Source organism: Naegleria gruberi (genome assembly GCF_000004985.1).
Source record: "Naegleria gruberi genomic scaffold NAEGRscaffold_80, whole genome shotgun sequence".
NCBI lineage: Eukaryota > Heterolobosea > Eutetramitea > Acrasida > Naegleriidae > Naegleria > Naegleria gruberi.
This window is the reverse complement of record NW_003163247.1, coordinates 67,301-77,984: the sequence shown is the minus strand read 5'-3', so window position 1 is coordinate 77,984 and position 10,684 is coordinate 67,301. Positions and strand designations below refer to the sequence as shown.

At 33.4% G+C, this 10,684-nt stretch overlaps 3 protein-coding genes and 4 non-coding genes across 7 annotated transcripts in view; 1 reads left to right on the top strand and 6 right to left on the bottom strand.

Moving 5' to 3' along the window:
* NAEGRDRAFT_75414 (uncharacterized protein) overlaps nt 1-709 on the top strand; it is a gene marked incomplete at both ends in the record, with an annotated part of 1,780 nt that extends 1,071 nt beyond the window's left edge. The window contains one exon of the mRNA XM_002669603.1: nt 515-709. Within this exon, the coding sequence (XP_002669649.1) occupies nt 515-709 (195 nt within the window). The remainder of the gene's footprint in view (nt 1-514) is intronic.
* Nucleotides 710-4,928: 4,219 nt separating this feature from the next.
* On the bottom strand, nt 4,929-6,339 carry NAEGRDRAFT_82086 (uncharacterized protein; the record flags this gene model as incomplete). Its single annotated transcript, XM_002669552.1, has 3 exons — nt 4,929-5,649; nt 5,786-6,110; nt 6,249-6,339. 3 exons carry the CDS (start codon nt 6,337-6,339, stop codon nt 4,971-4,973), a joined length of 1,095 nt encoding a protein of 364 aa, XP_002669598.1. The 3' UTR covers nt 4,929-4,970.
* A 277-nt stretch (nt 6,340-6,616) lies between these two features.
* NAEGRDRAFT_t789 lies at nt 6,617-6,689 on the bottom strand. The gene has a single exon. It is a non-coding gene; the product is annotated as a tRNA-Ala (tRNA).
* Nucleotides 6,690-7,602: 913 nt separating this feature from the next.
* NAEGRDRAFT_t788 lies at nt 7,603-7,675 on the bottom strand. The gene has a single exon. It is a non-coding gene; the product is annotated as a tRNA-Ala (tRNA).
* A 1,235-nt stretch (nt 7,676-8,910) lies between these two features.
* On the bottom strand, nt 8,911-8,983 carry NAEGRDRAFT_t787. The gene has a single exon. It is a non-coding gene; the product is annotated as a tRNA-Ala (tRNA).
* A 76-nt stretch (nt 8,984-9,059) lies between these two features.
* Nucleotides 9,060-9,150, bottom strand: NAEGRDRAFT_t786. Its single transcript has one exon. It is a non-coding gene; the product is annotated as a tRNA-Leu (tRNA).
* Nucleotides 9,151-9,187: 37 nt separating this feature from the next.
* NAEGRDRAFT_82085 (uncharacterized protein) lies at nt 9,188-10,297 on the bottom strand. Its single transcript, XM_002669551.1, has 3 exons — nt 10,186-10,297; nt 9,925-10,141; nt 9,188-9,866 (listed from the first exon to the last, which is right to left on the bottom strand). Exons 1-3 carry the CDS (start codon nt 10,275-10,277, stop codon nt 9,213-9,215), a joined length of 963 nt encoding a protein of 320 aa, XP_002669597.1. The 5' UTR covers nt 10,278-10,297; the 3' UTR covers nt 9,188-9,212.
* Between the last annotated feature and the right edge of the window lie 387 nt (nt 10,298-10,684).

The following is a 10,684-nucleotide window of genomic DNA, read 5'->3' as shown; positions in this document are numbered from 1 at the left end:
ATTAAAAAATCTAAATGGAAAAAAAATGACACAACTACCATCACCTTCGACACAACAAATACTGGAGGACTTGTTAAATGTTACACAAGATATTTTAAATCCTCCTCCAATTAATGGTACACCATTATCGGAAGAAATTATTCTTCATCTTCTCAAAAACAAAACAAACTATTACTAATTATAAAAGAACAATTACTAATAACAAGTTGCAGTAATTCTGAACTTGAATTAATATATAATATTTTAAACTTAATTAATATTCCACCTCCTTTAATATTTGATCCTATTTACACTACAAAAAGAAGGTTTAATAGATTCACATTGATTTTCAACAAATAGAATACAAAGAATCAATACTTCCGTTCTTCAATAAGATAAAGGATTGTTCTTATCTTTGACAGGAGTAACAATATCACAATTTAAATTAATCAAAGCATAAATCATTTAATAACAGAAAGAAAGAAGACTTTTAAGTAATGAAGATTGATTATTAGCTGCTTTAATGTATTTAAAGGGTGGTGTTGCTAATACTTGGATTAGTTTAATGTTTGGTATTAGTTTATCAACATTAAGTATTGATTTGCCTCATATTTTAACTAATATTGCTACTAACATAACAAGTCAAACTATCAAATTACATGATGATAATTTATTAACTCATCCTTTGTTAAATACTAATCTAACACATGTTTTTAAAACCACAAAATAATAAAATAATAAATTAAGACAAATGGATTAAAAGCTCAAGGATTGAGACACCATATGGTGAATCAACCTTGGAACCTGCTTTAAAGGATATAAATCTTTATTTACACACTTCAAACATTCAAGAACAAATTATCTTCAACATTTAAATTACCGAAAAGATAAAAGACATGACCTAATCACACAAATTACCACTTACAGAACAGGAATAATAGCACATATTAGTATTGGTTTTAGAGGTTCAATGAATGATAACACTGTTTTAAAATTATCTGGACTTCATAAAGCAGTACAAAAGAATCCAAAATTCAAAGTTAATGTTGACAGTGGATTTTCGGTCAACTCAATTCCTGGAAAACTGATTGAACCTATGAGTGATGGATCTTACCTAAATTATGAACAGAAATATGAAAGAGTTATAATTGAAATCACAAATGCATTTCTAAAGCGATTTCAAATATTAGCAAAACTTTTTAGGCATTCCATTAGTTGTCAACCAGTAATTGTGTTGGTTTGTGCAATTTTAACGAATATTTATTTAAACGAATACCCAATACGCAGTGAAGACTAAATTAATTCTCGCAGATCTCATGGATATCGATGAATAAAAATATGTATTGTATGTGTAATTTTAATGGCCAAAACACAAACACACAACACAAACAAAAATGAATCCAATTACCACTAAAAAAATTTGTGTATTGCTTGTGTTGAAAAACACTTAATTTTTGAATGACCTCAATATTTGAGTGGAGAAATGAAAAATGATAGAGAAATAGTTTTACTGGCTGTAAGATGCGATAAACCACTAGTGTCTGGTCAATCATGCCTTAGATATGCATCAGATCTATTGAAATGTGACAGGGAGGTTATATTAGAGGCAGTTAAACATAATCCCTATTCTGTTCATTATGCTAACTATATGGATGATGAAATTCTCAAAATTGCACTCTTGAAAAAACCTTCCATGTTGGAAAAGCTTCCAGAACAATTCCATTCCACCAGAAATACGATATTGAGCGAGAGAGATTTCATATTTGAACTTTGTGAGCAGAAAATGGATGAACAATGTTTTATTGTTGATTATTTGTCGAGCGATTTACGAAATGATAGAGAGTTAGCACTCCACATTATGAAAACGAATCCACATAATTACAAATGTCTTTCACTTAACTTGAGATTGGATAAGGAAATTGTTTTGTATGCTGCTAAAGGTGGACGTATTAACTTTTTTATTCCAGAATTTTCATGTTGGGAAGATAGATACATGTATTTGGAACTGATCAAATATAATAATGCAACTTTTTGGAACAATCCTCACCAGTATGACGAAAGTTTCATCAGAGAGGCGATCTCTACCAATGGTTTGGTGGTTTGCAATATTGAAGACAACTTGATTTCAGAAGAGCTAGCAATGATGGCAGTACAACAGAATGGTCTAGCTTTGAAATATCTTCCTTTTATCTTGAAAATGAACAAGCAAGTCCAGTTAGAAGCTGTAAGATCAAATGGTTTCTACCTTGAATTTTCAGAAGAATTTTATCAAGAAAGGTTGAGCAGTGAGTACTATGGAGCAAAGGTGTAAAGAGTATTCTGAATCATTCCCAAGGCTAATTGAGAAAACAATTGATTATCGGTTCTTTTCCATCTCCTCCAATCTTGCCTCTAACAAGTCACATCGTTGTTTGAATTTATCTGCCTTCCTTTGTAACATTTTTCGTTCCTGTGTAAAGGTATCGTTAAGAGCTTTCAGTTGCATGACATGACCCATCTGTAAATCTTTCATCTTTTCATTGATAGTCTTTGATTTTTCTTCATAATCTCGCTTGATAATATCAATTTCATGTTTCACATCCACATTTTGTTCTTGAGCAACATTTTCCAAAAGTTTTTGCTTTTCCCTATTCAGATTTTTCACTTGATCCTTTAAATTATCATTCTGCTTATTACTAATTCCCAACTCTATCGATTGAATTTGATAATTTTTAACTAAATCCTCATATTGAAACTCCTTCTGCATGGCAATCTTTTCAGCTGCTTCTAATTTGCTTTGAAGCTTTTTGGTGTCTTGTTTGGATGCCTCTAAATGTAATCTATTCTGATGGTCTTGCATTTCTCGCATGGTTTCAACAGTTTCTTTGTGTCTGAGTTCTTCCTTTTTCAATGTTTCCTTTACCAAATCACACTCATCAATGAGATCTCTGTATTTCCTCTCCAGATCATTTCTTGACCTTTCCAATTCTTGATATTTGCTTTTCCAAACTTCTGCTTCATCTTTTTCTTTTTGGAGAGCTGATTTACTCCTCAGTGAATCCAATTCATCCTGAATGGCTTCAATCTCCTTTCCTTTAAAGTAGAGTCTCGATTCAAGGTTTTCAATTTTTGTTGCTTTTTCTTTCATTTGAGATTCAATTTTTTGCAAGTCAGCTTTTCGGTGACTTTCTATGGTTGCAGCTTGATTTTCCAAAATTTGCATCTTTTCCTGTTTTAATTTTTCAATATCCTTCTTAAGTTGGCCAATAATGATATCATATTCCTTTTGTCTATCGAAATGAGCCGAAGAAACAGTTTCACTCAAGTCCTTAATAGTCTTGTTTGCTTGTTCCTTATCTAGTTGTAAATATCGTACTAATTTTTTCAATTCTTGAATTTCTGCCTCGTATGGAGTTTTATCAACCCTATCAGTATTTACCTCAGCATCTTGAGTTTCCTTATGAGAAGCAACCTTTTTCGATGTTGAATCCTTGGTTTGAGTTTCCTTATTGGAAGTTTGAACTTTTTCCTTCTTTGGTGAAGAAGAAAGAGAAGAAGGTTTGTTATTTTCCACAACATCCATTATTCTATCCGATACTTCAGCAAATCTTTGCAGTCTAATGGAAACCTTCTTCTCGTAACTGTTGGTTTTAAAGCGTTTAGAAACTGGAATTAGCTTGTCCGTTTTCTGCATTAGAATTTGTTGCATTTCAGCAAGTTTATCCACAAAAAGCTCCAGTAATGAATACCTAGTTCTGTACTGATCATTTTGATATATACAATTTGAAAAATTACCAATATCATCACTCCTCTGTGAGTTGTGTTTCTCTTCATATTTTAATTCATTAATTCTCTTTTGAATATATCCCAAATCCTTCTTCATTATATTCACAAAGAGAGTTGTTTCATCATCAAAAGCCACAGGTTGATAATTGGATTGTGCATTACTGACAGAGCTCAATACAGAACTTGTATCTGTTAAATTATTACTACTACTAGCCATTGATATGGGTGATTTAGGAGGTCGCATTGATGAGGCAGTACTGGTCATTACAAGAGTGGGAGCATTCGATTCAAAAAGGGATCGTTGGGACCCTCTATGAAAGGCATCAGCAGGCACCGAAGGAGCTCTCTGACCAATATTATATGTTCTATTTGTATTTCTAGCAGAGGATGAGTTTGATGAGGTGGATGATGACACTGACTCACCAATTCCAAGAGGAAGATAGGTTGGAGATTCAGGACGTTGGTTCTCAAAGGAGGCTGGTGAGGCACTTCTCATCTGTTTATTAATTGGGGAAGTGAGGGAAGGTAATGTGGTCGAATTCAACATGGTCGGAGAGGTTGCACCACTTCCTCGATGCTGAAAGGAATGAAAAGAAGCATTATTGGAGTTTGAAGATGGATTTTCAATGCTCATATATTGAAAGGAGAGATTAATTCTACTTGATGATGATGATGAGGGAGCATTCGAGAGATGATGAGGGTGATGATTACCAATCAAGAAAGATGAATTATTTGATATTGTCGTCGAAGTTGTAGATTTTGATTTTGAGGAAGAGTAGGGTTTGCTCATTTTCTTTTGTTGGTGTTGTTCTGTTCTGGTGGACGGAAATGGAAACTTTGGAATGGGCCTATTGAAAAAGTGTTGCTGTACAGTTTATGAAAGAATGTAATTTAGAGGGATTTGGGGTTGTTTTCTCTCCTAATAGAGATACCAAATTGTTGATGAAGTTGACGGTTATTGTGAAGCGATTTGATGGTAAACTAGTGTTGTTGGGTGTGTTGGTTGTTGTTCTTAATGTTTGTTATTAACTTTAGGTGTACGGTTTGACCAAATCAATACTTACAGGTTCTGTTATGTGGAAGTTCAATAAGGATTATTAAGGAAGAGGTCCTTGATTCATACTGTCTCCAAAAAAGGATTATTTGAAGTGTTTCATGTTATTATAACATAATGCTGACTGTTTATCGAATATGTACAATTTATTCTATTGATTTGCTCCTCTTCTTTATTCAACTTTTGTGAAGGCATCTCCATTACTGAGAGGAATCGTGTTAAGGTTCGATGTCACAGAGGTTAAAACAGCATCACCATTAGGATCATGGAAAGTAAAAGTGATGGAATAATTTCCTGAGGAATCCTTAATATATTTACCTTCAGCCTTTCTTCCATCCTTCTCATTGAACAACTCAAATGCTGATGCAGTGGAAGCTGTGACAACCCAAATCTTTCCAGACTTTTCCTTATACTTTCCAGTCACCTCAGGTTTACCTTCCTCAATTGTGTTATCTTCATCGTATGGATTAGAGTTGTCTTCATATGGATTGGAGATACTCTCTTCGTGTTCTTCCAGTGTTGCAAATGATGTTTCGTACTGGCCTTCATTTAATTCTTCTTCCTTAGCTTCTGATTCTTGTGCATGGTTCTCTAGGGTTCTATCTTCTTCAAGATCTTCATTAGGGGTTTGATGTTCGTCATCCTTACTTATAAATCCTTCAACATATTGAGGTACTCCACTGTAAGCTCCTAAGAGCATTTGCTCTTCGGCTTCCAAAAAGACAGAGGAAGCTATCTTTCTAGCCTCCTCAATGGTCTTTCTCCTCCTCAGTAAATCGAGGAATTTTTCGTAAATTTCCTGATCTTCTGGTTCTTCCAATATTTGAACAGGGTCAATCTTATTGTCCTTTCTGTTAAATTATATTTAAATAATTATTTGTTGATAACAATGTAAATTGAAATTATAATAGTATTATCATGTAATATCAGCAAATGATGTTTAAGGAAATTATATTGAGCAAACCATCAAAGCATTATGAAACTTACGACAGATCTAATTTACTCTTAGAGCCTCCTCTTTCAGTGTGTGCTCCTCGATGTTGTTGAGTGCTTGATAAAGTGGCCATTCTATTGTCTTTGGTATTAATTGGTGAGAGTGTTTTTGGTTTCTTCAGAGGACTCACTCTACGATTTAAATTGAAATTAGCTGGTACATTCCTATAAGACCAAGGTAATTCATTATCCACACGTTTCTTCATGGACATCATATTTACAGTGTGGTTCTTCTTGATTTGATCGATCATAATACTACCTCCAATGTTTGCTGTACAAGCATCAATTGTTCCCAATTTATTCATATAGCTCCGACATACTTTATATTGTATTATTAGGATAACAATCAATAATTTCATAGAGATGACGTAAAACAATATATTTTCAAATTTGTATTATTTGAAATAACAAAATCAATTTATAAATTAATGGGATGAATATGCTTCATTTTCCTTACCTTTAACCTCATTGTTCTTATTCTTGTTATTGTTGTTGTTGTTGTTGCTGTTGTTATTTCTTGTACTCTGTGAGGTAGTGGTTCCATTCATTTGTTTCTATTTGTATTTTATTTTCTCTATCTCCTGTTTTATCGTTGTTGCCCTTAAAACTACCAACTACAAAATCGTAAACTTTTTCCGTTATGTTTGGAATGTCTTTCTCCACTGAATCGATTATTACCATTAAATCAACTGTTCGCGTCTCTCTTTTAACAAAATCTCAATGCCTTGGATTGACGTAGAAAGCATTACCATTGTTGAAATGTTATTTCAGAATAAGAGAGTTAATTAAGAATACAATTCGAGTGTACTCACGGAACAAAAAAATTGGAGTCATAGGGAATCGAACCCTAGACCTTCTGCATGCAAAGCAGACGCTCTACCAACTGAGCTATAACCCCTTCTTGCCTTAATATTAAAATCGATCAATATATGCATTAACCATCTTAGAGTTTACGAATTTATTTCTTCATGTTGTGATGGTGGAATTTGTTGTTTTTCTGCCCATTCTTCTTCAACCTTTCCCAATGCAATTGTTGCCAATATTTGAGCATCTGCAAAACATTTTCTCTTTGACAACATTTCCATAAAGTTTTTGTAAATGATCTGATCATGTTCGTCCAACTCCTGTTCAATATCAATCATATTTTCCTTACTATTGATCAATAAATAACAGTATGAGATAAGATTCAATTGGAAAACCTACTTTAAATCCAGCTTTTCAAAATTGCTAGACGATTTTTGCTTTGCTAGTGGACTTGTAGTATTTAAGGAGGCTCTCATCATATTTACTTGCTGAATGGTATTGGTTTTGGGTGACTGATGCTGTCTATATGACCAAGGCGGAGAAGTATCGACGGTTTTTGTCACAGCCATCAGATTGAGAGTGTGATGTTTCTGAATTTGCCTAACCATGATATTTCCTCCAATATTTGCTGTACAAGTATCAATGGCTCCCAACTTGTTCATGTATCCTTTACAGACTGTTCATAATAGTAATTTAGAAGTGTGATGAACAAAGATAATAACGATTGAATACCGAAAAGAAGATCATTGAATAAGATTTGGTAATAAAAACAGTAACTCACATTTTACTTCAGTGTCTTTGGATATCTTCTTTGGTGTTGCGTATTGAGAGGAGGATTTTATTGTCTGGGTGTTACTGATGAGAGATCCATTCATTGTATCCTGTGAAGTGTTGAGTCAGTTGTGTTGTGGATTTTTTAAGATTGTGAAATCAGCCCACAATCCAATTACGCTTCCCATATGTTCTTCTTGCATGCCTCAATAAAAAATAACTAATGGGACCAAAATTGGAGTCATAGGGAATCGAACCCTAGACCTTCTGCATGCAAAGCAGACGCTCTACCAACTGAGCTATAACCCCTTCTTTCCTTAATTAGGATTTATAAATGAGTTCATTTATAGCCTTAGTCTTCTTGCAAGTATTGCAAGTAGAATACTAAAAGAAAGAAAAATGCTCCAAAACAATACATGTTACCATTAGATCATATTGAGTGCCCATCAACCAAAAAATTTCTGGAACGGCTTCATTGAAAACAGTTGTTCTTCCTCTCATTAAAGGAAATTCCAAAGCTGATAAGGAGGATCATCTTGAAAAAGTATTTGATGAGAATGAAGAAATATTAACAATTTATAATTTATTTTTGGCAAAGTTTTTAGTTTTAAGAACTTTTATTCTTTCATTGTGGAAACTTGTAATATTCGCCAATGAGTAGAACACTCCTCAGTTATGAATTGATCTATTTTATTAGAATTTTATTTATTAGTTTTTGGAATACAGTATATTTACAATTTTCATTCGAAACTTCCCTCTTCAACATTCAGCACTCTGATAATATCCACTGTTGGCATTCTCATCCATACCATTATTTTTACGCAAATTATTAGAAACTGGATTTCTAATACATTTCCAAACCACCCCACAACAACATGAACAGCAACAACATGTCAACATTGCCAAGATCCCTGACCAGATGATTATAGCAGTAACTGGATCACCAAATGTTTTATCTTTAGGATTGTTTTGAATTTGATCGCATGCAGTGTAGATTGCTTGAATGGAAATGCATGTAAGGATGATCCAGAGGATTAGAACGCAACAGGATGAAACTTCTGTTTTTCTGTGTTGGATAGTGTAGGAAACGACCCAAATTTCTGTGATTCTGGTGATTGCCATTTAGAATTGTTTGTTTTAAAGTTGTTTCTTGTTGGGAATTTCTGAAACGTGCTTTTTGAATTGTTTTTAGTAATCACGTTTCTAATAATATAATTACTCATTGTTGAAAGTAATCGAAATCAGAGTTTACAATGTTTGTATACAAAAAAATGAGCGATAGATTGACTTTGAATTCATAACAATCTAAAAGTGGTTAATAAACTATTCAATGTTTATATTTCAATATCAAGTCTTTTCACTTCTTTTTAAAAGTTCAAGGTTGTCATCTCCAACAATTCCAAAAACTCCAAGATCAACTCTCAGTATTCATAGTGGTTGGATTTGACACTCAAACCATCGAAATAATAGAGTATTGGGTATGAAATCGATAAGTAATATAATAATACATATTTGGCCAATAAAAACAACGAATGGGGTAAAATTGGAGTCATAGGGAATCGAACCCTAGACCTTCTGCATGCAAAGCAGACGCTCTACCAACTGAGCTATAACCCCTTCTTGCCTTAATTAACGAAATTTAATTAAATATCAAGAGCCTTATTAGTTTCCAATCAATTCCTAAAGCAAAATTTGATGAGAGTGGGATTTGAACCCACGCCCTTGCGGAACACGGTATTAATCATACCTTAACGTGTCGTCTTAGACCACTCGACCATCTCACCAGTGTTTTCCTTAATAACCTTAGAATCTTGCTGCAATGAACCAATTATTTTCTATTAATTTATTAATTCAAAAAGATAGTACTCTCGGATATTCTAGCCAATTCAGTTTGACCTGAACCACTAGAGTACAAGCTTTCTTGTGGTTCCATATAAACATAAATACCCAAATATCCATTAGAATGTCCAACAATTCTCAAAGTACCAATCATCTTCAATCCCTTCTTTTCAACATTCAAAACAAATTCCAAAATGTGGGTAATGAACTTATTCTTGCAATGAGGATCTGGGTTGACATTCTCATCACGTGATTTGATATCAACCTTGGAATATTCCTTTCTCATTTCACGGAAACGATCTTCACTCATATTCTTGGCAATGGCAGCAAAATCTAAATCACCTGATTCTAATTTGGTGAGAGTTGACAAGAGAACGTAACCCTTCTTCATGTTGGCAAAGATTGCAACACTAGCAACACCAACAGAGCTAGAACTGAGTAGAGAAAAGTCTTTTGGAGCACAAAGTTCAGCAACTGGTGGAGTGAACAAGTTGTGATATTGATAACCAGATTCAACTCTACATTGATTAAAGTTAACAACCTTATAGGTAATGTTCAAGCTACCAGATTTACAATCTGTTAATTTGAGAGTCTCAGAATATTCCTTATTGTGTTCAAGCTTGTCAAAATTGATAACAATTTCTGCCTTTCCAATAGCATCCTATTATTATTCGAAACCGTTATTAATCAACATTCATTTTTGATCAATCAATACTTACATCTCTTGAGAGCATATCCCAATCAAAAACCTTGAAAAGTACTTTAATTCCTTCACCTTTATCAAGACAGTAAACACTGTGGAAAGTTTTGGTTTCATTCCAGGTTGGATTTAAATCCTTCTTCTTGATGGAGGTTTTTTGCTTCCATCCCTTGGCTGCTTCTTTCAAATAGGAAGGAAGCTTTTCATCTACAAGAGCTTTAGTTTGAACAATGACACTAAATCGATCGTTACAATATTTTAAATATTTAACACAACATACTATGGATCACTGAAGCCATTAAAGTCAGCGGCTTCAAGATCAACACCGTTTTTAATGGTAACTTCTAAAGTATCGAATATTTTGAATGGCATGTTGTTGTTCTGATTTTGAGATATTTTTTTGATGTTGTTTTGTTCCTGTCAAACATGACAGGTATTTAAATAGTTCACATCAAATGCATGACACCTCTTTTGTGAACAATAGAAAACAAACATCGCCCAATGATGTTCTTTATTGTTCAGGTTCAAGAATTGTTCGTAAGGTTGGTCCAGATAATTGGGAGCATCAACAAGTTGGATTTAAATTCGAACAGTGGACCATATTTCAAGACGAAACCTATTGATAACAACTTTCATTAATATTTCCCATAACTTTAACTTTTTCAATTAAATTTTTAATGTAACGAAACAGATTTTATTATTCGAATTAATATGTATTTATTGAGGATTGTGGATATTGAGAACAGTGAATCACACATTTCATGAACCAATGAACATTT

What these genes read in the sequence shown, in the direction of transcription:
- NAEGRDRAFT_82085 (XM_002669551.1), bottom strand. Translation starts at nt 10,277, where the DNA reads ATGCCATTCAAAATATTCGATACTTTAGAAGTTACCATTAAAAACGGT. An exon ending in AATGGCTTCAGTGATCCATA is followed by an intron (nt 10,142 to 10,185) that starts GTATGTTGTGTT and finishes CGATCGATTTAG; the next exon opens with TGTCATTGTTCAAACTAAAG. An exon ending in GGGATATGCTCTCAAGAGAT is followed by an intron (nt 9,867 to 9,924) that starts GTAAGTATTGAT and finishes GAATAATAATAG; the next exon opens with GATGCTATTGGAAAGGCAGA.